The 27,621-nt window shown below is 46.1% G+C and overlaps 1 protein-coding gene and 1 pseudogene across 9 annotated transcripts in view; one reads left to right on the top strand and one right to left on the bottom strand.

Moving 5' to 3' along the window:
• FCHSD2 (FCH and double SH3 domains 2) overlaps nucleotides 1-26,585 on the bottom strand; it is a 276,748-nt gene extending 250,163 nt beyond the window's left edge. For 2 of the 9 annotated variants that reach the window (XM_070625884.1, XM_070625889.1), the window contains exons 1-3: nucleotides 13,036-13,567; nucleotides 12,544-12,650; nucleotides 12,351-12,448 (exon numbers count right to left, since the gene is read on the bottom strand). In XM_070625884.1, coding sequence (XP_070481985.1) covers nucleotides 12,351-12,406 — 56 coding nt within the window. In that variant the 5' untranslated portion in view covers nucleotides 12,407-12,448; nucleotides 12,544-12,650; nucleotides 13,036-13,567. Of the gene's footprint in view, nucleotides 1-12,350; nucleotides 12,449-12,543; nucleotides 13,893-14,210; nucleotides 14,645-26,482 lie in introns of those variants that run through there. The other 7 variants (XM_070625887.1, XM_070625891.1, XM_070625883.1 and 4 more) reach the window with 7 other exon arrangements.
• Nucleotides 22,431-22,531, top strand: LOC139084371 (U6 spliceosomal RNA; annotated as a pseudogene).
• Nucleotides 26,586-27,621: the final 1,036 nt, after the last annotated feature.

Genomic DNA, 27,621 nt, shown 5'->3' with positions numbered 1-27,621 from the left:
AAAACGCATGGGGATTCCCTGAGCATCCTTAGCTGAGTACTGGGCTACACATAAGCCAGGGTGAGATTCCATGCGGCCTAGGAGAGTCAATGCTGCAGGTCTAAAAGCTGGACAGATACCAGAAGCTGCAAACTGCTGGGAGATGTTGGAATTTCAGCTCAGCCAGAGTGGAGACATTGCTGTACACCCTAGGCATGCAGGCTTTCAGTTGAAACCCCAAAATTCAACACTTTTTAAAGAAAGACAACACAATCGAGACTTCCTATAATGTGTCACCCACAATGTCCAAATAATCAAAAATTACTAGATGTGCAAATAAAATGTGACCCATAGTCAGGGGGAAAAAGCAGTAAATCAAAACAGACCATGAGATGACTCTAATGTTGGAAACATCAGGCAAGAGCTTTAAAATAGCTATTATAAATATGTTCAAGCACTTAAAGGTACAATATCAGAAATGAAAACTTCACTAGATGGGCTTAAAAGCAGATTGAAAACTTTAAAGACCAATGAATCAGAAAACAGATTAATAGAAATCATCCAATCTGAAGGACACAGATATCAAACAGTTTAACATATGTATAATTGGAGCCCAAAAAGGAAAGCGAATGGAACAGAAAAAAATATTTGAAGAAATAATGGCCCCAAATTTCTCAGGTTTGTTGAAAAACATCACCTATGGATCCAAAAAGCTCAGTGAACCTCAAGCAATTACAAATATACCACATTAGTCACATCACATTCACACTGCGGAACACCAAAGATAAAGAGGAAAAAAAGCTATCAGAGAGAGGGGAAAAAAGCACATTATATAGAAGAGAACAGTATATAAGAAACAGCTAACTTCTCATCAGATAATAGCCAACTTCTCATCAGAAACAATGAAGGCCAGAACACAATGGAGTGACCAACTGTCAACCTAGAATTCTATATCCAGCAAAAATTGTCTTTCAAAAATGTAGGTGAAATAAAGACATTTTCAGATGAGTAAAAGCTAAGAGAACTGTCACCAGCAGAACTGATATAGTATGCTGAAGGAAGTTCTTCAACCCAAAAGGAAACGATACCAGATGGAAACTCAAACCTGTATGTTGGTTTCAGGAAGAAGAGAGTCAAAATTGGTAAATATAAAAGATTTTTTTCCTTCTCTTAATCTCTTTAAAAGATAACTGTGTTTAAAGCAAAACTAACACTGTATTATGAGGCTTATAAAGTAAGCAGCACAATGCCTGGGATGGAGTAACTAGAATTGGACTATTGTAATAAGTATCTTACATGGAGTGGTATAATATTAACTCTAAGTATACAGTGATAAATTAAAGATGCATGGTGTAACACCCAGAACAACCACTTGAAAAAGAGAAATAGGTAAATGCAAGAAAAGAAAAATGGAACACTAAAAACATTCAATCAGCTCAATATAGCTCAGACACACCTCTACAGTAAAACAGACAAAACAATTCCCCCATGGAGAAAGTTGGCTAATAATGCAAAATACATTTCACCACAGAAACAATATTTTAAATGATTACTGATGTAAAATCTTTGGATAAAGTTAGCTAAAATAAAATGAGAAGCTGGGCAGAAATCTAACCACCCAATATGTTTCCTCATTTGGAGACAAAACAATTCCACAAGAAAGAACGGAACACAGTAGTGCATAGAGCCTGTTTCCCCAACTCTGAACTACAACCAGCTGGAGACTAGTCATTTATGAAGAGAAGTCTGTAAATCAAGTATTCTTAAAACTCATACATATTAGAAGTAAACTGTAAAGCCTACTAATGATTAAAATCACTTCACTAAAAACTAATTAAAAGCCAAAAATGACATTTTAGCATCAGCTAATGTAAACTTTTACAATATCTGTTATGTTTAACAGACATGCAATAAAACGTTTACCAGTACTGTATCATTTAATTTTAGTTTTGAAAGTAGGTAATATTCACATAGTTCAAAATTTAAAACATACAGAAAAAAGTATACAATAAAAAGTCTCTGCCTCTTGTCCCCATTCTCCAGCCGCCAATGGGAGAAAAACAAATACCACTAAAATATAACCAAGGGGTATACGCCCTCAATTGTTTCCTGTGGGACCACAGACATGGTAACACTTTTTATAACACCAGAAATAACATTTTCTTTCTGAATTGAGCTTATTTCAAAGTTCACAAAACAGAAAACATCTGGATGACAAGACACTCATACACGAACGCCAAAAAGGAGATCAAATGAAATGTTAAAATAAAGCATCACCAAGGAATACTGCGAGGAGACAATAACTAGAAGCAAAAATATCAGCTAAGGTTCTATTAAGTCAGTCCTGACCAACACATGACAGGAAACTCACAGCAATGGAACAAAGGAGGGGGTTACAAGTTTCTCTGCCTAGTTCCCAAATTAGTCACTGAAGAGCCAAAAGCACAAACCAGACTTACAAACTCCTGCTTATGCATCAGATCATTCCTGAAGACTGACACTGACAAAACAGAACGGCATCTGTGGGATTCAAATGAACATCTGAAGGATTTACGAAGAAAAACATCGATTCACCATCAAAGCCCTCCTCAGGTAAAAGGCTTCATACTTTCAAGACTAAATTGCCAATCCTCAATTATTAAGAGGCAAATTATTCAGCTGGGAGTAATTCTAGCCCTTTTTTGTCCTTCCCTGCTTTCAGTTTAGCCACTTTGCTACTCATTAATGCTTTCACCTGAGAAGTAACAGGAGTTCCGCAAAAATACAGCTGCCTGGAGCGCCCTTAGACCACCAGAATACCAAACGTGACAAGATGTTTAACCACTCCTACATTCCTAGGAGGAGAATCCTTAGAGGCCACTGGCCTATTGGCCCAATACCTATGGCAAATAATAAAAACCCACTCCTTACTTAATTCACCGAATTCAAAAGGAGTTGTGAGCAGAGAGACAAATGGTTTCCGAGGAGCCCCTTATTCCCAGTCTGCTTGAGACAACTGGTATTCCAGCCATACCTTTCACAATCTAACTCCAACACATTTTTCACACTTTTATAGGATACAGTAGGAGTAAATTAGAAATGGGTCCCTGTGGCAAACAAGGCAAAACAATAATGTGGCAAAAGCCATATTACTGCCACCAATACCTTATTTCTTGCTGGGAAAGACCACCTCTCCAAGAAGATAGTCACATTCCAGCCTCCTCTGCAGTTAGGCATGCACGAGCTTACGAAGCAAACTCAGCCAACGAGATACAAGGGAAAGTCTACTGGGATAAGTTCTGGGAGAAACTGTCTTTCCTAGTAGAAGGAAAGGAGGAGGGAAGGAAGGGAGGCAAAATCTGCATAAGGAGAAAATGCCCTTCCCTCCTCTTCTTCCACCTAACGTTGTTGGAGGAGAGTATCACCCTGGAGGTGCAGAAGCCACCCAGCAATCATGAGGAGAATCATTACCAACACATGAGAGATGGACAGTACCCAGGACTGCTGATCCTGGTAAGGAGATCCTTTACTCAAGTATTACCTGAACAGTTTATCTTTGAGGCTCATTACATTTTTTTAATCCACAGGTTACTCTCTAGTGAATGAGTAAGTCACAGACCATAATTTCTGAACTGATGTTCTCAATTACTTAACAAAATTATAGTTCACATGCATTTACTGAGCATCTATTATGCCCCACACACTACACGACAGCTTCCATATGTATTACTTTATTTATCAAAATAATCCCATACAGTATTATAATTATTACCATTTTAGATGAAAAACAAAAAGCTCAGAGAAGTTTAAGTGACTTGTGCCCAAAGTCACACAGTTAATAAGAGATTAAAAACTAGGACTGGTACCCAGGTTGTATGCCTCTAAGCCAGTGTTCATTCCAGTATATCAGTTACCCAACACAGATCACCTTCACCATCTCTCAGACTTACATACCTGGGTGTGGCTAAAAAGACCAAATAAGGGAAAGTACACACAAAAATTGTTCAACACGTCTATACTTTTTTTTTTTTTTTTGAGGAAGATTAGCCCTGAGCTAACATCTGTTGCCAATCCTCCTCTTTCTGCTGAGGAAGACTGGCCCTGAGCTAACATCCATGCCCATCTTCCTCTACTTTATAAGTGCAACGCCTGCCACAGCATGGCTTGACAAGCGGTGCCATGTCCGCACCAGGGATCCAAACAGGCAAACCCCGGGCCGCCAAAGCAGAACGTGCAAACTTAACCTCTGCGCCACCAGGCCGGCCCCTTCAACACTTCTATTCTTAAGCTGAGTGGTGGATAAGCTTCATTATTAGTCCGTGGTTCAATCCCATCTGGTTCATGAAAGTATCCTCCGTTCAAGTCTATAAATTGTAAAACTACTTCTGCAGTGGGCTACAACGGCCACCTTGTCCAGAACCAAATCCTCACATTTTAGGAGCAGATAAAGATCTATGAACAAAAGTTTATGAACTCATAAACCATTAATAGCAATAAGAAGGGGTATTATTAAAATCTTGACTCTTCCAATTCAAGTAAGCAGTGGTCTGTGACAAGTTTCATCATCTCGAATTATAATTCCCCATTTCCTCCTCTGCCTAGTTGTATCTCCTATTTTTAGTCTCCCCCTCCATAACTGACCATAATGTGGAAGTATATATTTAAAATTTAAATTCATTTAGTCAGTTAAGTGCCACATTATCTTTTAATTTTAAAATCAAGTAATCTTTTTTTGCCTTTCTATCAACAAAACGTTAAGTATGGTCCTACCTAATCTTTTCCTTGCAGCCCTGTTTTAAAAAATTCTCCCTCTCAATATTTACATCATTTTTAAGTTTTCATTTGAAAGAACACTGGATTGAGAAGCAATAATGATTGCTGAATGAATGAAAAAAGACCTGGGTCCAGTATCTGATCTGCTACTTCCAGTTTTCATCGTATCCAAAACACCACTGATGGCAAGATACATTACTATTTTTTGAAGAAGATGATTAGCCCTGAGCTAACATCTGTGGCCAATCCTCCTCTTTTTGCTGAGGAAGACTGGGCCTGAGCTAACATCCGTGCCCATCTTCCTCCACTTTATATGTAGGACACCTACCATAGCATGGCTTGCCAAGCGGTGCCATGTGCACGCCCAGGATTCTAATCCTGGTGGCGAAACCCTGGGCTGCCCAAGCGGAACATGCATACTTAACCACTGTGCCACCGGGCCAGCCCCAAGATACATTATTTTATGTTCTACTAAGAAAAAAATGCTTCCAACTAAATTGATACAATACCCTGTCACAATTTAAAAAAAATTTTTTTATTACATAGGAGAGATTCCTTTTGGTGAGGAAGATTGGCCCTGGGTTAACATCTGTTGCCAATCTTCCTCGTTTTTTTTTTCTCCCTAAAGCTCCAGTACATAGTTGTATATCCCACTTGTAGGTCATTCTAGTTCTTCTATGTGGGATGCTGCCACAGCATGGCTTGATGAGCGGTGTGTAGGTTCATGCTGAGGATCCAAACCTGTGAACCCTGGGCCGTGAAAGCAGAGCATGCAAACTTTACCACTCAGCCACGGGGCCAGCCTCCCATCACAATTTTTATTTGCACTTATTAAAAGAGTTCTCTTAAACTTAGTCAGATTTTTAGCATATATTTCTCTTATGTATAAATTTTACAAGATAGGGGCCGGCCCCGTGGCTGAGTGGTTAAGTTCGCATGCTCCGCTTCAGCAGCCCAGGGTTTTGCCAGTTCAAATCCTGGGCGCGGACATGGCACCGCTCATCAAGCCATGCTGAGGCAGTGTCCCACATGCCACAACTAGAAGGACCCACAACTAAAAGTACATAACTATGTACCGGGGGGCTTTGGGGAGAGAAAAAGGAAAAATAAAATCTTTTTTAAAAAAAAAACAGTTTTAAATTTTACAAGATAAATGAAATAAACTGGTGCATAAACTGGCCACATTCAGAGTCAAACTGTTCTGAATCACTTTTTTAAATCAGTCATTGACACCCATGTTTCTCCACACAATATTCTCTGTGCCATCAAAAGCCCGGGTGATCCAACAACTTTGTTCCAACCATTATCTCTGGGATTTTCTTCCAAGCCTGCTGACACCTATTCGGCAAGTTCTATACAGAAAGAGACAATGACAACTGCATCACAGCCAAAAGCAATGCTAAGATGTATCTGGATTTCAGAAATGTAAGAATCTAAAAAAATGTGCTTCTTAGAATTAATGAAACACAGTAACTTCCTTTGTTACCTTGAATAAGACAAAAGTCTTCCCAGGCTGTAGCCAAAATTTCCACTAATAATAGTAGCTGCCTATACCGAATACCCCCCATGCTCAGTACTTCACATGTGTCATTTAACTTTTACAGAAAATCAAAAGGTAAGCATTAACCTTGTTTTACATGCATGAAATATGAGGTTCAGAGAACCTTAGTAATTTATCCAAGATCACTCAGCTAATAAGTGGCAGAGCTGGGTTTCAATCTCTGTTCTACCTTCAAAGTCTTTATTCTTTCCACCACTTCAGTGGTTCTCAAAATTTAGTGCACATAAAAATCACCTCAGGTGATTCTTCCACAGAGTGGGAAAAATATTGCAAATACTGCATATACCTGCAAATCACATAGCTGATAAGGTGTATGTATAAAGAGCTCTTACAATTCAATAAGAAAGTCAAATAACCCAATTAAAAAATAGGCAAAAGATCTGAATAGACATTTCTCCAAAAAAGATATATAAATGGCCAATAAGCACATGAAAAAATGCTCAACATCATAAGCTATTAGAGAAATGCAAATCAAAGCCACAATATGCTACCACTTCACACCTAGAATGGCTATAATGAAGGAGACAGAAATAACAAGCGTTGGCAAGGACATGGAGAAACCAGAACCTTCATACATTATTGCTAGTGGGAATATAAAATGGCGTGGCCACTTTGGAAAAAAGTTCCTCAAAAAGTTAAACACAGAGTTACCAATGACCCAGCAATTCCATTACTAAATATATACCCAAGATAAATGAAAATATATGTCCACACAAAAATTTGTACACGACTGTTCAAAGGAGCATTATTCACAATAGCCAAAACGTCCATCAACTGATGAATGGATTAATAAAATGGGGTATACCCATACAATGGAATATTATTCGGCAATAAAAAGGAATGAAGTATTGATGCTATAACATGGATGAAACCTGCAAACATTCTGCTAAGTAAAAGTCAGTCACAAAAGACCACATATTGTATGATTCTATTTACATAGATTCCATTTCTGTAGAGAGAGAAAGTAATTGCTTCAGGCTGGAGAAGGTGATGGGAAGTGACTACTAATAGAGTTTCTTTCGGGGAGACAAAAATGTTCTAAAGTTGAACTGTGGTGATGGTTGTACAACCCTATGAATATACTAAAAACTTTAAATGGGTTAATTGTGTGGTACGTGAATTACATCTCAATAAACCTGTTTTTAAAAAACCCTCTGGACCAAACTACCTCTAAGGTTCCTTTCTAGACATAACAGTCTCTGAGACAATGAAAAAAGTCTCAGAGCACCCATAAACAGACTTCAGAACCCAATCCGCAGTGACTCCCACGAACCTACAGTTTGTGTAGGTTTACACAGTACAGCAATTCCTCACTTGAGGTCGCCAGACCTCCAGGTGTCTACAAAGGAAGGACAGGTGCTTCTTGAGCCAGTTTCAATTTTTCAGAACATCTGTAAGAAACCACACACTCAGCCTTCTCAGAGGGCAAGTTTTAGGTACCTGTGCCTTTGGTTGGACTCACATTAGTAGTTTTAAACTACTTATTCAAAGCGGACTGACAGCTCGATGTACAAAAAGTAAAAAATAAGAAAACAAATTACCAGTTAAAATGTACTTTTTGAGAGGCAAAATGTTTCCAAAAAATGAGACCCATGATGAGTTCCTTGATTAAAAGCTTAGGAAATACAGATACAAGGGAAAGTAGACTAGTCTAGAAATTAGGAGAAACAGCTTAGAGTTCTCCCCAGTATAATTCGCTTCATCTCATTGTGCCTCAGTTTCCATTCTTCATCTACAATATCAACAAATGTGGGACCGCCAGGTGGTGTAGAGGTTAAGTTTGTGGGCTCCACTTCAGCACCCTGGGGTTCACAAGTTCGTCTCCCGGGTGCAGACATACACACTGCTCATCAAGCCATCATGTGGCACCATCCATATACAAAATAGAGGAAGAGGGGGCAGGCCCTATGGCCAAGTGGTTAAAATTCCATGCGCTCTGCTTCCACAGCCCAGGTCCACAGGTTCAGATCCCGGGCGCAGACCTACTCCACTCATCAGCCATCTGTGAAGGCATCCCACATACGAAATAGAGGAAGATTGGCACAGATGTTAGCTCAGGGCTGATCTTCCTGAAGCAAAAAAAAAAAGAGGAGGATTGGCAATGGATGTTAGGTCAGGGCAAATCTTCCTCACAAAAAAGAAATAGAGGAAGACTGGCACAGATGTTAGTGAGGGCCAATCTTCCTCAGCCCCAAAAAAGAGACATGAACAGCAATCCACAGAAAAGAAAATGTTAAAAATCCACAAATGTGATAGTATCGATCTGACTCTAAAATTCTATGATTTTTTCCATATTATATAATGACCTCCTAAAAATGTCTGCTAAGAAGGTAGTTCTTTATATTCTGGGTCCCTGCAAAGAACTTTCTTTACTGACTCTACTTCGCACATCATTAGAATAAACAATACTAAATATACAACACTAATAAACGATACATAGGATGTTGTATAGAAACCTACTTATAAGTGGTCTTAGAAAGCAAAGAGAGGGATTGGCCCCATGGCCTAGGGCTTAAGTTCAGCACACACTGCTTCAGCGGCCCTGGTTCGCAGGTTTGAATCCCAGGCACAGACCTACACCACTTATGAGCCCTGCTGTGACGGCAACCCATGTATAAAGTGGAGGGAGGAAGACTGGCATAGATGTTAGCCAAGGGCTAACCTTCCTCAGAAGAAAAAAAAAAAAAAGGGAGGAAAAAAATAATAATAATAAACGAAAAAGAAAGTAAAGTATGCTTGTCTACTGCTGACAGCAAAAGTCAACAGGAAATGCTTAAGTAGAAAATCTCCCCAAGGCATGGAGTGTCCTTGATTAAGAACAAATGAGTTATCTTTCCTTCTCATACTTTATTTCCAACACACCAGCTTCCAAATGCATCCCTGGAACAAATGAACTGAAGAAGGGGAGGAGAGCAAAGGAAAAAAGCTGCATCATAATTGGTCTCCTCCCTTCAAAATTCCAGAAGATGAGAAGGGGGGAGGGGAACTAGCTATGACCCAGCATAAAATTCTCCTATTTACAGCTAACTGCATCGTGGTGTTTTGTTTTGTTTTGGTTTTACTTTTTTTAAAGTCACAAAAACTTTCCTCCATCTACTAGTAATTTCTTTATATTAAAAATAAAAAGCTATTTGCACTTTTTTGAGTGAATTCATACTAACTTAAACTGAGCGTAACACTGGTTGGGGGGAGCCATTGGTGAGAAAGAGTGATGTTTGTGGGGTTTTGGAGAAGAGAACGGTGGGAGCCTCAAAAAGGGAAAAGCAGGCAAGATCCTTTGCAACACAGTATCTATGAAAAGCCAAGTTCAGAGATTTCTAATGAATTTTCAAAAGGCCATTCCACTGCTAGGACAGACCAGAAAAGCCAAACCACCTCCCTCCTCAAGGAACTAAAGTTATCATGAATACCAAGAGTAGGCAATTTTCAACTTCCAATTCAATATTATCATTAAAAAAAAAAAAGCATATCAGAAACCTATAAACTCAGGTTTTAGGAGGTAATATAACACTCTGTTCACACCTATATAGAAGGGATTCATTACATTAATTTAATATAAAAGAAGAACCCATTGACTCCTTTAACAGTAAAAAAACCATTAATCCTTGGAGCCCCAACAATCTCTGCATTTATGTATAACGTATAAATAAAGACATACTCTACATCAAATGGCACGGTACATTTTAAAATGAGCCTATGAATCAAAGTACGTAACACAAGCTCAACACACCCCTGATCTAAAGACACACTACAGCCCCCTCCAAACAGAGCTTATAAAATATGTCAGCTAAAAACAAATAAGGTGCATGGAAATATAACCAATCACATTAATTTAACAATTCTGCTAGCCTAAACAAAGGGTACAAAGACACAAAAATGAATAAGACTTAGCCACTGATTTCAAGGAATTCACATGAGGGGGGAAGCCAGAAGCATGTGCAAATTCAAAATTCTCTGAGATCACAGAGAACAACAAACTCGCCAACTTAGTGGTAACCAGAATTTGTCAGGTGAAAAGGTAAGAGGAAGGGTATCAAGAGGTAGAGAAGAGCACAAACAAAGGCAAGATGTAGAGAGCACGATTAGCTAACCAGAAGTCCTGAGTGGCCAGGGCAGGGGGAAGAAAGAGGAAGGATGCATGGGCATGAAATGGTAGTAATTAAGCCAGCAAAGGAAGCTTGCAGCTAGGTTGCAGAAGGCTGTATATGCTATGACAAGGTGTTTGGTCTTTACCCAGAAGGCCACAGAGAATCTGATATACAATAATGTTTTTAGAAAGCTAACTGGTGACAACGTAGAAGACAGAGTTAAAAGGAGAGACTGGGAGGTGGAATACTGCAATAATTATGATATCACTGCAATACTGCAAGTGAAATGCGATGGTGTCAGCAATAATACAAACAACTAAACAACAGTAGCAGGAGCAACAACCTATATCAACTTAGCAGTGATTGTGTGCCACATCTTGCATGCACTGTCATTTGATCCACACAACCTTTATGAACAAAAGCCACGACTGCCTCATTTTACAAAAGAGAAAACTTAAGTTTAGAAAGGTTAAGTCATTTTCCAGAAGTCAGCACAGCTAGGAGGTGACAGAGCCTGGACACAAACTCATGATTATTTGCCTTGAATGTCCATATACTTGACCATAAGCCCTTGCACCAAGGTACAGGCAATAGGGGAAAAAGAGAAAAGAAAGCAAACAAGAAGTTTTTAGAAGATATAATCAACAGGACTTAATGACCACTGATCACCCATTCCCCACAGAGGGTCTTCGCTTACACACTAATTTTGGCTTCTTAAACTGCTTCTGAAAATTTATTATACTTTCTTCAGCTAGAGATTTCTACTAAAACACCTTAATTCACTTAATAAACATTTAAAACTAAATTTTTAACCATACGAAGAGTTTTGGGTATCTTGCACAGGAATTAAGACTAAAAATTTCCCTGTGGCCACAAGAAAAACAAAAAGAAACAAATACAGAATTAGAGTACTTTTCAGTAAGAAAACAATGATCTTGGTATATCCAAGTTTGGGTGAGACTAGATTTATATGCCTGGTTAGAAACCCTAAAAAGATAGGTATACGGTAGAAATAGTCATAAGTAGTACCTAAATTAAATGGGGGGGGGGGGAAGGAACTCTTTAAATTAAAATCTTTGGGCTACAAACAATTCAGCTATCCAAACACATATAATTTTATTATAACAACATATAGTTAATATTTTTCATAAAACCAACATGAGGTTGTACACCACAGGAAAAAAGAGGCAACTGATGAGGCTCACAGACCTAATTCCAATTTGAAAAATGTATTACTAAAGGGAGATAAGTAAGACTTGCAGCCACTCTGTTTCAACATGCAAATCACCTTCTATCCTTTACAAAAACATGTTTGTTGAACTGTCAGTTTGTTACAGGACTGTTCAATAAAATAAGTGGTGTTTCTTTCAATAAAATGAGTCATGCTTCCCTCTATAAAGATAGTGATTTTCACAATGCAAGCAAAATATTTTACCTATTAAATTCAAAGTTATCTTGATTATGAATACAGGTAACTTTAATGCTAAAGATAAAATATGATAAACACTTTTCCCACTAAACGTAACGTTTAAAGACAAAGTTATATTTGTCACATTCAAAAAAACAGTGCTAGTATATAATCATCTAAGGTTGACTGGCTCACCACCAGATATTAACCATTAACCACAGGCGTCAGTTTAGAAATCTGTGTGAAATCCTTAAGGTCATTTACTGTTACGATTCAGCGGAAAGATTATTTAAATAAGAATTTCTACTTCAAGGATTATAGTTTGATAAAGGCCCTTGTCTTTTCATAATAGTATATGTACATTATAGGTTCCGCCACTAAAGGGAAAAAAGTTTGTACTGTGTTAGTTCCAGTTATAATTTCTAGCTGAGTCAAAGCTCTGAACTGCCTTAAAGCAGGAAATCAAAAAGGAAATTCCATCACCAGTTCCCGGAGCTTGTTAACTCAAGGGTTCTTCGAAACAGACATACAGAAGTTCCCAAACTACTTACTATAGCCTTACCTCATATCTTCAAGCAAATCACATTCTGCCTGATGTTTGGCTTGAAGTTTTGTCATCTGCTCAACTTGAATGTTTTTCAGTTCTTGTGTAACTTTCACCTAAAATACACCATATATTTATGAAGGCCTTACTGCAACTCTAACAACAAAAAATTTTACTTAAGGAAAATACTTAAACTTGTCAGAATGTATACCTCTTGCTCCCCTCTCCCCTGAAGACCACGACTTCATTATTAGCCACCGAGTTTTGTTTACCGAAGATACTTAATGAAACATCTAGCCAAATAATCTGAAACAGAGGCTAAATGAAAGCACAGGAGTATAAAAATTACAGATTAAAGAGGTGCAAAATAAACTGCTAGTCATTCCATTTTACGCACAAGCTCAATACACATCTAGGTGTTCTTAGTTTTAAAAGTCTGTCTTCTATTTCTTCCCCAAAAAAGACTCAAAGACATTAACACCAGGAGAGGTGAGCAGCGTGTAGATGGCAGAAGGGAGCATAAGAATGCCTAATATCTAATGACCGAAATTTACACAATCACGAAATTATATGCATGAATCGACTACATAAATTATTCCATAACGGCTGTGAGAAAGCACACTGTCTCAGGATGATGCCCTCGACTCGCTGACAGCGCATCAAATCACAATCTCTTTCTCACAAAGGAGAAAGCAAAAGTGACCTTCCAGCATATGCGGTGTCTTTAAGCCACCCCAGCGAGTCGGTCCCCGTGGCGGCTCCGCTTCAAACAGCTAGAACAGCAAATGCAAGCTGGCCAGTGCCTCGCCCGCCAGGCCCGGACCCCAAGGTTCCAGGTTCCAGAGGGGCCTGGAATCCCCGCCGCCGGAGCCGGGCTTCCCAGACGGGTGGGAGGTACTTGGGCGAAAGAAAAAAGACACACTTAGCTGGAGAACCGGATTAAGAAAGAAAAGAGAGGAAACAGGAGTGACTTAGGCATTCAGTAAATGCCTGCCCACGAGGGGAGGACAGAACAGCGTCCTGCACCCAGCGCCCGGAGTAGACACTCAGTCACCATCTGCAGGATTAAAAAGACAAGGACGCAGCCTCAGCCCCTGGGAAAGCTGGGGAAGCGGGCAGTGAAACAGTTCTCGAAGGGCGCAGCAGGGCAGCTGCTGACAAGGCCAGAGCACCCGTCACTCCCACCGCAAGCCCAGATCGCGGTGCACACGCCACGCACTGCCGGGTTCTCGCTCTCCTGGGGCGGCAGTACCACCGCTCCCTAGCCCCCAAGCCGGAGGGGCGGGGCAGGAGTGGAGGGAGAAAGGCAGGTCCGGTCAATGCTTAATTTCTTGTTTTCCCCTGGGGTGAAGGGCGGTGACTATCCCAACTTCTTTTCGGCCGCCCCGTGGGAAAAGCAGGCCAAACCATACGGTTAGGCTTGAAACAAATTCCCGACAAATTTGCAAATGGGTGAGGGTGAACAAGTAGCTGGAGGGCTCAAATCTGGAGCAGACTAAACAATCACACGAGCACAAGGCTCTGCAAAGCTGCAGGGGCTCCCCCGCCTCCCCTCGGTGCAGCCCCGAGAATGCACTTTGCAGCGAGCAGCACTGCCATGCGCGCGCGCACACACACACTTGCACGCCCGAAACTCTTGTGAAACGTCTGGGGGTCTCCAGTGCGGTGGAGCACACGAGCCGCGGCCGCCCCTCCGTCGGAAGGGTACCTCACACTCGCGCCTGCCCGCCTGGAGCCAGCGGCAACTCAGTGACAAGCGCGAGGCGACAGCAGTCACGGCCCCTTGCGGAAAAGGAGAAGGGGCGCGGCGGTCGCCCCGGCCGCGTTCCTTGTATGCACCCCCCCAAAACCCCAAGGCCCCCCCAGCTACACCCTCACCTTCCTCGGCGGCGGCTGCATGATGCTGAAGGAACATCAATCCTGCCCCGACGGCGGCTTGAGCTAGGACGAGGAGGAGGAGGGCCGAGAGGAGCGGGCGGCCCAGCGAGCGGGCGTGTGTGAAAGGAGAGCCTGGGAACGAGGACTCGCCCCCGAGGGAGCAAGGCCGGCGGGCGGCAGGAGGACCCGGGTCGGAGGGCGAGTGTGAAGAGAAGGAGGCGGAGCGCCGGGAAGGCCTGGGGCTCGGGCGGCCCGGGGGGTGTGTGAGGGAAGGAGGCGGAGCCCGCGAGGGGGCGGGGGCCCGGGAGCGGGGGCGCAGGGTCTCCGCGCTAGCCGAGTGGCTCGCGAGGAGCAGCCGCGTCGTCCGGCTCCCCGCCGCCGCCGCCGCAGCCGCGGGCTCCGCGGCTCCTCGCAGACGCGGCCCCCCCGCCCCCGACCCAGGCAGCCCGGCCCTCGCTGGGCCCAACGCCCCCGCTCGGCCCCCGGAGGAGGAAGGCGGCGCCGCGCTCTCCGCTTCGGCCCCTCAGCTCAGGCCGCGGGAATTTCCGGCCCTACCGCGCGGCGCAGCGCCCCGCTCCGGCGGCGGAAGGCACAGCTCAGACCCGAGCCGGGTTCCAGGGGCCGAGCCAGGCAGCGGGAGGGAGCACGGCCGCGGCGCGGGGCTCCGGATCCCGGCGCGGGGCGGGGGGAACTAACGGATCGGTCGGCAAATGGGAGGGGTAGAAACGCCAGCGGAGCACCAAGAGCCCCCCGTTCTCTCCGAGAGTGGCACGTTCCAAACGCCTCCTGTCCTCCCTCCCCCACACGGAGAGCCAGCCGGGGCCTTCCCGCGCGCTTTCCCGCCCGCCTGCTGCGGCGCGCGCCTCCCGTCGGGGACGCGCACGTGGGCGGGACAGGGCTCTGCGCCGACGCACGCGCACAAGCCGCCCACGCCTCCTGCCGGCTTTTGCAGCTGTAATGTTCGAGTGCGTGCGTGCGTGCGTGCGTGCGTGTGTGTGTGTGTGTGTGTGTGTGTGTGTGTGTGTGTAGGGGGGGCGACGATCGAAGACAAGTTTCTCAATGGGGAGGGGGGCAGCATGCCTATGGCAGTAGGAGAGTTCCGGTTTTTGCTTCTTCTCTGTCCTCCAACACCCCTCTCTCATGAGCGCATGAGCCGGCCAGACAGACATGCATAGAGGGGGGCGAGCATGGACAAGTCCTTTCGCAGCCGGCCGCAGGTGCCTGACTGTTGCAGGGACTGGGGCGGGGTCTAGTTGTCCTTCAAAGAAAAAAAACGGCTCTCTGCTACAGGGCATTCAAGTCGAAGAGCACGGACTGCTGGAAGGGAACCGTGAGATCCTTGAGGCCAGAGCCCGCATTTCACAGATGAGGAGGCAAGTTCCCATAGAAGAGTGGAGACATTCTGAAGGTCACACAACAGGACTAGAATCTCTGGGTCACAAAGTGTTCTATGCGTTATAAACAAACAGGTGCAGATGATTACCATAAGGAAAAGTAGAGGAGGCAGCACAACAATGGAGGAAGCCCTTGTCTGGGAGTCAGGACCCCTGGGTGCCAGTCTGCTCTGCCCGCCCCTGACTAGCTGGGTGAGCTCGGGCTTCCTCATCTGCCAATAAGGATGCTCATCCAGGCAGCCTCCCTCACCACGTTCCTGCGCTATCCAGACCGTTGCGGGGTAGAGGGGGAGGGGGGACGGCGCGAGTATCAGCCTCCCTTGGAGCCTCCCTTGGAGTCCTTGGAAAAATGAAAATACTTCTTCGGAACCCACAGAGCTGTATGGAGGGTGAACTCGATCTCCCCACAGTTTTATCAGACCTTGGGGTCCCAGACACCTGTTCTGGCAAGTGCGGTCAGGCAAAACAGGAAAATGAGTGAGGCCTGGAAAGACCCAAGTAACTAGCACAAGGCCACCATGGCCAGAAACTGGGAAGATTGAACTTGAACCCAGGTTGTTTACATTGAGTTAGCCTAGATTCTTGTACAGGAAGGTGATAGAATCGGAGGTATGCTTCAATCAGATTAATCTAGAGCTGTGTGTGAACCAGGAGGCCAGGCTTGCTATTTCTGATTTCCTTGAAGCCATTCAAAAGTCAGCCCTCACCAGAGTCCACAGTTACTTTCAGAGAAGGCCTGGGGCAAGGGTACAGGGGAGTTGAGGCCCAACTCCCTGACAGCTGTGGGCCAGCAGCTAGAGCTCAGACGGGAGGTAGCCAGGCTGGGCTCCATCCAGTCTCAGCTCCACTACCAATTCATTGTGAGGCCTTGAGCCGGTCAGTTCACCTCTTTCAGCTTTTATTTCCTTTCTTGTAAAATGGGGCTATAATACCAGCCTTGCAGACTTGTTGTGTTAAATAGAATTTCAGACAAGCCTGGCACCATAGGCAGTGCTCAATAAATGCTCACTGATTCATCAGTCATCTGAAAAAATATTTGCTAAGGTCCTGCTTTGTGCCAAGCCTTGTGCCAGACACTAGGGATACAGGAGTGAGCAAGGCAGAATCAGCTGAGGGCTTCACCAAGGCTGAGTTCCAGATCAACCATTCCATGAATGACACTGGGCTACTGGGGGAGGGATAACACCGTGGTTGCCTAGAGGCGGTGTCCTGCACATTGAAGATGCTTAACAAAGATTTGCTGAATCTTAGTCCTGGGTGCGACTAGTCTGGCCCAGAGATTATCTTCCCTCTGGAAGTGTTCGCTTGGGGTATAAAGGTGCTGGGTGTTGGGAGAGGGGATCCAGCCTCTACTGTTGATCTGCTGGGACTTCTCTGGGCCTTGGTCTTCAACTGCAGAATAAGGTAAGTGAGCGAGCCTGGAACTTAGTAGACTCTTCAGAGATGAAGTCAGACCCTGGGACTTTATTTCATGGGTTTAGGAGGGCATCTTCCACCTGTTTTGCCATTATTCTGAAAGCAGGAATGGCATTGATTTTCTGGAGTGATTTTCTTTGGCGGTGTTATAAAAAGCTAAGGGGCAACACCAGATGTGCTTACTGGCTAACTGCTTTTTCAAAAATGTGGTTTTTTTAAAAAAAAATGTGTTTAATATTTACTAAGTGCTTTTCCAAACCCCAAACTTTCATATTACTTTTCTGACTTAATCTTCACCATAATCCTGTGAGGGAGTATTATTTTCTTCATTTTACAGATGAGGAAATGGGGGCTCAGAGAAGATAAGTGACTTGTCCTGAGGTGATAAATTTGGGACCAGAACCAGTTCTCCCATTTGCCTCTACGAAGAATGTTTGAAGCAATTGGAAGAGTTCACCCAGGAAAAGAGCAGACTCAGGAGGACGCAATCCATATGTCCCAAACTCCACAGGGATTGGGAAAGGGATTTCTGTGACTTATGTAAGCCTGACTTAAAATGTACACCTTTGGTTACTCTCCATAATATATAAAGAACTCACACAACTCAACAACAAAGAATCAAACAACCCGATCAAAAAAATGGGCAGGAGACATGAACAGACATTTCTCCAAAGAAGATGTACGGGTGGCCAATAGACACATGAAAAGATGCTCATCATCACTAATCATCAGGGAAATGCAAATCGAAACTACATTAAGATTTCACCTTACATCTGTTAGAATAGCAAAAATAACCAAAACAAAAAGTGACAAATGTTGGAGAGATTGTGGAGAAAAAGGAACCCTCATACACTGTTGGTGGGAATGCAAACTGGTGCAGCTGCTATGTAAAACAGTATGGAGATTTCTCAAAAAATTAAAAATAGAAATACCATATGACCCAGCCATCCCACTACTGGGTATCTATCCAAAGAACTTGAAATCAGCAATTCCAGAAGTCCCATGCACCCCTATGTTCATTGCAGCGTTATTTACAATAGCCAAGACATGGAAGCAACCTAAGTGCCCATCAGCTGATGATTGGATAAAGAAGATATGGTGTATATATACACAATGGAATACTACTCAGCCATAAAAAAGGATAAAATCGTCCCATTCACAAAAACGTGGATGGACCTTGAGGGTATTATGTTAAGTGAAATAAGCCAGATAGAGAAAGACGAACTCTGTATGACTCCACTCATAGGTGGAAGTTAAACATGTAGACAAAGAGAACAGATTAGTAGTTACCAGGGGAAAGGGAGGGTGCACACAAAGGGTGAAGTGGTGCACCTACAACATGACTGACAATAATGTACAACTGAAACTTCACAAGGTTGTAAACTATCATAATCTTAATAAAAAGTAAAAAAAAAAAAAAAATGCACGTCTTTGAACTAGGCTGGGAACTTCTAGAGCCTTGCTTCTGCAATGCAGGCAAGCACTGCATCCCCAGTAAGATCTCTTCAGATTCTTTGAGGGAAATGCCACAGAGCTGTCCCGTGACTGCAGAGCAGCATGCACTGTGGCCCCAGAGACAGAACTGGGACAGGTCTCAGCTGCATCTAAGGAAGGAGTTTTTCCAGGCAGAGCAGCCCCTAGAGGGGATGAGCTCCTCCATCCCTAGGGTTGTGCAAGCAGGTGCTGGCTCCCTTCCATCATGGAGGCCGCAGGTGGGATTCTCACCCTGGGAAGGAATTAATATTAAGCTACTATTTATTTTGCCTCTTCCATATTTCAGGCATTGAACTAAGCAGGTTATTTACATTGTTTCTAACCCTCACAACAACCCTTCATGATATATATGACCCCATTTCACAAACTTCACAGACTGAGCTTAGAAATGAAATGACCTGCCCAAGGTCACACAGCTAGGACAGGAGAGCCAAGCCTGGCTCCCTCTGGCTCTGAAGCTGTACTCTTCGTCCAGTGTGCATTGGCTGTGCAGTCTCCCAGAAGAAATATTGTGTTAAGTTTAAGTCAGAACCAGGGTTGAAAGCTGGCCTGGAGCTGGTGTATGAGTGGGCATTGGAAGATAAGCTATTCCAATATTCCATAGGGCTCCCAGGAGAAACTCCAGAGAGGCAAAGTGTGCAGCAGCCCTTGAGCATGGTTAGAATGTGAACAGCACCCCACCCTCACCCCACCCTAGTCCAGAGTGGGCACCTAGGACAGCTTGGCACTCCATCCAAGGCCCTTTGCAGAGAAGGTGGCCACCATCCCATCTGCCCATACTGCACCAAGGCACTTCCCTACCCTTGCTGCTGCTGGGGTTCACAGCCCGCTCTGCTCCCTTTCCTGCTCTGTCATTATCTCTACTCACATTGGTACAGGCTGCTCAGGAGTACCTGTTAGCCCATCCAGACGCCAGCTCTTCCTTGCCTGAGCCCCAGCAAACCTAGCTAGGGATGCTGCTGTAGATATTGCAGTCTGTGGACCCCACCCCCATTCACCTCCCTTCTACCCCGGTCACCTCTCCCCCTCCTCCTCCACCCTGTAAACACATACTGGCTTTCGCTCCTGCCTGAGCTGGTCCCCTCAGCACAGCCCTCTGGTCAGTCTCGTGTAGGAATGTGCCTGTCTCCCCCACAAATCCGCTCTCAAGACAGAGAATCACAGCCTGCTGGACTGAGGACGATCAGTGGCTACCAGAAGAGGCAAGGGCTCTCCCTAGGATCCAGTTTGTGACTGTGGATTCCATCCAGCGTCACTCAAGAAGCCCCTTATTCTGAGCTCAGTTGCACGCAGGTCTCTGGGGTGAGGCCCAGGCCCTCCACGCCAGGAGCTCCTGATCTCAACACATAGACCAAAGGTCACAACAGTGAGTCCAGAATGTGCTGGGCCACGGGAGTCATAGGGATCCAGATTCCGCCTGTGGTAGCAGGGGTCTAAGGCCAGAGGTGAGTCTCTGAGAGGCAGACACTGGGTCAGGGAATTATCTGGTCAGCCAGTACCCCTGCCAGGGAGTGTTACAACTTGGAGCGAGGGTGAGGGGATAGCCAGTCCCCGGGCTATAGTAGGAGCTGGCAGTCACATGGCTTTGACATCAGGAGGCGGGAGATCAAGGTTCTAGGCCTATCTTTGCCTGGCACTTGCTGAGTGTGACCTTTGGCACATCACAAATTCTGTCCTGTCTTCTTCCTGGGAGGGCGGTACAGGTTAAGTGAAATCACAGGTACGTGATCTGTAAAGGGCTGAGGAGCTATATAAACAAGTGGCTGCCCATCCTGGGATGCATCAGGGGAGGCTGAGTGACTTGCCTGTGTGGGACCTGCCAAGGCCTCTCCCACTGGGAGCTGCACTGTGGTTACAACTCCGTGAAACTAGGCCCAGACGGATGGGTAAAACAGTCAAGTTTGGGTGGAGGGGGTCTGGGATCAGGCAAACCTGGATTAGATGTCCAATTCCTCCTCTGCCTAGCTTTGGGTTCTTGACTGAGTCCTGAAATCTCTTTTCAACAAGTTCCCGAGTCCATAAAAGGGGAATAATGATTTTTCGCAGGATTGTGGTGGGAATGAAGTGGGAATGTTTATACACATACCTGCAACTGTGCTGGCCCACAAATGTGAGTTTCCTTTGGGCATGTGTTTCCTTCAGTTTCCCTTCATTTTGTTCTGGTTTTGTTTGTAAATTAAAAAAATAATAATGAAACACACAAAAAAGAGGAATTCCCGTGGGAGGAGGTTGAGCCCAACAACAGTCCTGGTTTTTGCCCCTGACTCAGCGTGAGGACTTGGGAAGTACCTGCTCTTCTTCAGACTTCATTTCCTCATCTGTAACACCGGGGCTTCCATCAGAGAGTTTGTCCAAAGCCCAGCCTGGAAGGCATGGGATACTACCCAATTGTGAGCTCCTTCCACGGAGAGGCCCCTCCAGGCTGAGCTGAGGGATGGGGGTGAGGCAGGGACCAGGGGAGGGAGATGGAGTTGTGGGGGAGGGACAGCAGGCTGGGGAGGTGGCTGCTCTGTCACCACTGTGCGCTGGCCTGTGAATGGAGCAGGCCCTCTCAGCTTAGGAAGCCTGCTGCCTATTTTCCCACAGCCTGCCCAGTTGATGCCAAAACAAAACACACTTGCTTGCTCCCTGCTGGAGGGCAGCAGGCCAAAATGAGTGTCCTGGAGGGCTGGCAGATGCCCTGGCATCCTGACTCTACTCCCTGGGCACCCGGCCTTCACCTGTCTGCAGCACATCCACATACCCATGTCCTGTGGTCTGGGTGAGCTGAGCACCACCTTCCGTGGATGGTGGCCCAGTGTGTGGAGAGGAGCTTGCCCAGGACCTGCACTCCCCCTCCCCTTCTCATTTGCAGCTCTCCTCAACGGACCCCTCCCACACCTAAATCAGCCTGTGTTCCCAGTCCAGCATGGCCCCAAGATGTAATCTAATTCTCGCCATGCTGCTGTGGGCAGAGCGCGTGGCATCGGAATACTGGGAGCTGCTGTCAGTTGCTGTGGGAGGGAATTCCCTGGCTCAGGAAATCTCTTCCTGCGGAAGGGAGCAGGTGGAAAGTCTCCCCGAAGAGACAGACAACGCCAACGCTGTGGGCGGAGCCAATGCTGGGTAAGACGCATCAAATCCACCACCCCCGCCTTCTCTCTGATGCTTGTCTACACTGGGCACAGTAATGATAATAGCTCATACTTTATAATAGTTACTGTGTGTCAGCAATGCACAGAAATAATTAATTCTCACAACAACTTTGAGGTGGTCACTATTATTAGCCCCATTTTATCCTAAGGTCAGGCAGCCAAGAAATGGCAAACTGAGATTTGTACCCAATTAATGAGGCTCCAGGGTCTGTGCTGCTAACTACTATGCAAATCTGCTACCAGAAGATGCTATCTCCCATAAAACCCAGGTCCAAACTTGGAATGGCAAGATGCTTGCCCTAGTATCCTAGAATCCAGGCATTTTCCCAGATTTGCCTGAGCTGAGAATCACCTAGGGGTCCTTGTTTAAAACACAGGGCCCTCAGCCCCACCCTGAGGATTCAGTAAGTGTGGTGTTGGGAAAGAGGCAGTGCCTGACACGTGGAAATTGCCTCCAAAATATTTGTTAAATGAATGAATGCCCCTGCCTTCTCTGAACCTCTGCCCATCTCTAAAATGGAGTATGGAGCTGGCCTGGTGGCACAGCAGTTAAGTTCACATGTTCTGCTTCGTTGACCCCCAGTTCACTGGTTCAGATCCTGAGTGCGGACCTACGCACCGCTTGTCAAGCCATGCTGTGGCTGGTGTCCCACATATAAAGTAGAGGAAGCTGAGCACAGATGTTAGCTCAGGGCCAATCTTCTTCAGCAAAAAAAGAGGAGGGCTGGTGGCAAATGTTAGCTCAGGGCTAATCTTCCTCAAAAAAAACCCCAAAATTATGCTTGCTTCAGCATCACATATACTAAAATTGGAATGATAGAAAAGATTAGTGTGGCCCCTGTGCAAGGATGACACATAAAATGGGGTCACGTTCCCCACCCTGCCCTACCTCTAAGTGTGGCTGTGTGTTGAGCCGGTATGTGTATCTGCACCAGTTTTGCTTGGGTGTAAGGAGTTGTTTACAAGCACACCCAGCTGGCTCCTAAGAATAGCTATAATAATAATAGCTAACATGTCTTGCATGCTTATGGAAGACCAGGCACAGCTCTGAGGAATTTGATGGTGTTAACCAATTGATTCTCACAACACTCAATTATCCTGACTTTAAGGATGGGGAAACTGAGGCTCAACAAGATTAAGTAACTTGCCTGTGATCACACAATTAGTGAGAAGGAGGATCTGAACCCAGATGGTCCTACTCCAGTGTCCAGATAGAGTTAACCACTCTATCATAGTTTCTGGACTCTCCCAGCCCCTCCTCTCGAGAACTGAGCTACCACAGTTTAATTGAGCAAATGGTTACTGCACCTATAGTGGTCAGGGAGGGGAGAATGGAAAATTGAATTAACAGGAGTTCTCCATATAGATGGAGAGACAAGATCTAGAATTCCCTCACTATCATTTGAGCCTGACTAAGAAACTCTAAAGCAGAGAATCAACGTGCTGTGGGAGTTCCTCGTCAGAGAGGCTGCCTCTGTCTAAAAGAGGGGACCCCAGAAGGCTCACTGGACATGGGCCTTGATGCATAGGAGGTGGACATTCCCAGGAGAGGGAGAATGAGAGCAAAAACCGCAGGCTGGTTGGGCCTGGGCCGTGTTTGGAACAGTCTGAGTAGTGAACCCTGGGAAAGGAGCCTATAAAGGTAGACTGTGGCCTGGGTGTCCCCCTTGATGTCTGGTCTAAATTTTAGAAAGTGATGCTCCTTTACGGTGTTTATCACCTTCTGTAATAGGCATATGTACCGCCTATCTCATCCCCGTAGATCTCTGGGAAGAGATCTTGTTTGTCACTGTATCCCCAGCACCTAGAACAAGGCATGGCACCCAGCAGGCAAGCTAGTTGGATGGGTCTGAAGGTCTGAAGTCCCAGAGGTTTCCTAGCAATGGAACATTCACTGTGGGCTGCCAGGTCGCAGACTAGAAGGCCCAGGACAGCATCCTAAGGGAGGGTGTACCTGAGGACCTATATAGGCCTGTCATCTGTTTGTTTTCAGCCCTCTGTCCTCACACTCTGCACTGGGCCTGTGACCTCACTGCTGCTCCTCCCAGGGCAGGCTTGTGAGTACACAGGCCATAAACGAGAGGATGGACAGGTCTGAAGGACAAGGCTCCTTGGGCTGGGTCACACTAACTCCAGTGCCTATGTATTTCCTCCCCACACACTGGGCACTCAGCCTGGGGCTTGGGTCTAGTTCTAAGTTAGACTGACCGGCTGAATTTTGCCCCTGCTGCTTTCTAGCTATTTGGCTTTAACTGCATACACTGGATACTACATACCTCTCCAATGTCATCTCACGCTGGCTCTGTGACCCTGGGCCCAGTTCTCACTCTCTCTGGGCCTCAGTCAGTGTACATGTTGGGGTGATTACCCTTGAGGCCCACGTGGCTCTGTCATTCTCTAGTTCTGTAACCATCAAGACCAGACAGTGCTTTCTAGATGGTAGCAAAATGAATGTACAAGTGAAGCTTGGTCTTTGCTCTCTGCGGCAGCTAGAAAAACCTCTAACTCAGCACTCATCACAGAGAAATGACTAAGGCCATAGGTATCATGCAGATATTCCATCTAGGTGACAGTTCTTTCAGGCATACCTAGAGATGGTTAATCCCCATTTGTACTCCCAGCCAGACCCTCGGCCATGCACTGGACCTCAGGAGGCTTGCCCCAGTGGGCTGCGTCATCAGGCCCCCTTGCCAACTGGCTTCTACTTGGGTTTGGACAATGAGAAACAACAGGAGACTGGAGGAAGTGAGAAGAGAGAGGTTGGGCTATTTCTCCCTCTGCTCTCTCCACGCTTCGGTGCCTTCCCCACTCTCTCCTTGATCCGATTCCTGCCAGGCAGCCCTACCTCTCACTGGGCTCCAGTAACGCGATTCCTGCCCCTCCTTCAGCCATAGTCTCTGCACACTTCAGTGCAGCAGTCCTTTCATTATGTCTCTTCATTTGAACCATTAGAGGCGATTGCTTCCTGCTGGCCTCCTGACTATTACAGGACCCTCCACCTGGATCTGCCTCTTCAGCTCCCTCAGGTCAAGACTTTCCCCCAGAACAAAGAACCAACCAGCCTGGCCAGTGAACAGCCCTCCCATGCACCTGCTCTAGGACAGATGTGTGCAGTGTGGCTTCTTTGGGGGCCCCAGGGTCTGATTCTGACTGTCACTCCTACTGAACTCTTGTGGGAAGACTCAGATGAGGCAGGGGCATCTGCAGCAAGGTAACAGTGACTGGCATGGGGAACCAAGACCACAGAACAAGACATGCCTCAAGGCAGAGCATGGTCACACCACCGCTTGGGCAGGGTGGGCAGTAGGGTGAGAAGCCAGGAACCAGCAATGCTCAGAGCAGGCTACCTGGAGGGCTGGGCAGGGCCTGGCCAGGAACCAGAGCTGGAAAGGGAGAGAGGGGAGGGAGGGAAAGCATATCTTCGCAGAGAGTTGAGCAAAGGCTTGGCAGAAGGAAGTGGGATCCCCGAGGGCAGGAGAGAGGGGCAGGGACTTGGTGGGGCACACAGTGGTCAGCGGCAGGCTGCCCCTTGTCATCCCTCAGGACATGGCCTCTCAACCTGCCTCAGCCTGGAACAGGGCTCCCGCATTCCCTCACAAGCTATCTCATCTCCCTCAGGGTTGGGCTGCCAGTCACCCCAACCCTTTCACTTCCCTTCCTAACCGCACCTGCCCAGACCACAGGCATAGCAGGGCCCAGGTTTCAGTTCTCATTTCCGCCGCACCTCTGTAGGCTCCTGAAAAGTTTCAATTTCTTGACAGGGGTCGGGCCTGATACTGACGTTGGTACCTTCAATCTTCTGTCACCACCTCCTTGCCGTCATTCCTGCCTCTCCCCCTACTCCCTCTCTCCTATCCTCTGCCTCCTAGCAGCCAGAGCAAACCTTCTAATATGCTGTTTTGACCATGCTCTCCTCTGCTCAAGACCCTTCCATGGCTGCCTCTGCCCTACAAATTAAGCCCAACTTCTTAACAAGACATTCAAGGCCCTTTACCACATGACTCCAGCTGGCTTTTCTGAACTTCTCCTTCAATCTCACCATTGTAGGTGCCTTTTATTCCAAACACAACATATATATGCACTTTTCCAGAACTCATCAAGTTCTTTTAGCAACTTCACACTTCTGAATATGCTATTCCCTCTGCCTTCAGCCTTTCCTCCTTTTCTCTGCCTGATAAACTCATATTCACCCTTCAAACCTCAGCCCCAAACCCCTGCTTCTGTAAAACTTTCCCTCCCCACCCAGGTCAGGATTAATCGTCCTGCCTCTGGGTCTCTATAACCTTGTTCAGATCTTGATGACAGCACTAAGCTGACTAGACTTCTACTAAGTTATATCTTTTTCTGAACTGCTCTTCCTTCCAAGACTCCAGCCCAGCTGGATTGTTCTTTAGCTACATGACCTTGGGCAAGTCACTTAACCTTCTCTGGAGTTGTTGCTGATCCCCCAGGCTGGATTAGATCTGTCGAGATTTTTCAGCACCTGTGCATACATTGATAGTCATGATTATCCCATGATTCTGTAACTATCTCCCATCAGGCTATGGGTCCCTTGCCAGCAGGATAACAGGCTAGCCTCCTTGTGACCAAATTGTCTCTCCATCCCCCCCTTTCCAGAAATCCTTATGGTATGGATAAATTTAATCCAAACTCAGTTTTTGCAAGTGGGGAAACGGGGCCCAAAGAAGCACAGAGATTTGCCCAAGGTCATGAACCAGCTGAGGGGCTTTTTTCTCTGCCCTCCCCCAAGTCTTTGGGCCAGCCTACTCTCCAGGGACGACCCCAGCCTGGGCCAGGGCTCTGGACCAGAGAGCAGGCCTGCACCAGCCCTCACCTGTAGCTGTCCCATGGGTTTTCGGGGTGGAAGCTGCCAGACAGTTTTACTTCCCTCCTGGCTGCCGAGCGCTGAGAGCAACTGTCAGACCTCAGGCACTTCCGTTTCACTCAGAGCCAGGCTTCCTTTTCACCCCTTCCGTAGGCAGCAAGCAGACCGGGGGCCACAGCCTCTGTGCCAGCTCGTGGAGAGTTTTGTTTCTCTTTGGGGGGCCTAGCCTAGGATTGGTGGTGGACTCCCCGTAATGACAGTCTCCACCCTTTGGGATTTGTGGCAGGAAGCCTGATAACCCAAAACCCCAGGAAATTGGAGTCTTGACCTTGATGAAACCTCATTTGACCTATATAGTTGGGGAGTGAAAGGCCTCGCATGAGGAAACTCCTGCAGAATCATAAACCCCCAGAGCCAATGACGGAACCTGTTCATTTCACAGATGGGGAGACTGGGGCCCCAAAAGGGATTTTCCCAGAGTAGAAATGCAGTGATGTACCCAGGGGCATTTATTTGTAGGGAAGCCTGACCCTCAACTAAATGGTCCTAATCTGTGTTGCTCTTACATGCTTTGGCCTGTGTAATATTGTTTTGTTTTTCTGCCTCCCTTTTCCTGGCCCATCAGGGGCCCCTTCTCCCTGCTGCCTTGGTGAGCGCCTGCCTGCAACAGCAACTTCTCATCCCCAACGTGGCTGACAATTAACCTTTAAACTGCTTACAACCAGATGGCCGAGGGCGTAAAACTAATGTGTAAAATACAGATAAACGGGCTCAGGTCAAGGGCTTGAGGAACGCCTCTGGGATATCCGGGAGCCTTTTATGCTTAGAGTCTGGTCTCTGCAGCCTTCCCTCAGCAGAGAGAAAAGTCCAGGCTCAAAGGTGGGGCTTGGCACTATATCCTCACTGCTCTTTGTCAGTCCTCACTGGCTCACACGTAACCCACACATGCTTGGAGGAGGCCTCTGGAAGGAAGACAACAGCTTGCCCCTCTGCTTCTCTCACTTAGGTAACTTATCATCCCCAAGGCTGGGAGGGGCACTAAAGATTAGGCAGTTCAACCCCAAGTCAGAGTCAGAAGTCATTTCCTTCATCTGTCCTTTCTCTCCACAACCTTTATTGGACTCACACCACATCCAGGGCTTGGTGCT

Source organism: Equus przewalskii, chromosome 6 (assembly GCF_037783145.1).
Source record: "Equus przewalskii isolate Varuska chromosome 6, EquPr2, whole genome shotgun sequence".
Classification (NCBI taxonomy): domain Eukaryota; kingdom Metazoa; phylum Chordata; class Mammalia; order Perissodactyla; family Equidae; genus Equus; species Equus przewalskii.
The sequence above is the reverse complement of the archived record's forward strand: the minus strand, read 5'-3'. Positions and strand labels throughout refer to the sequence as shown.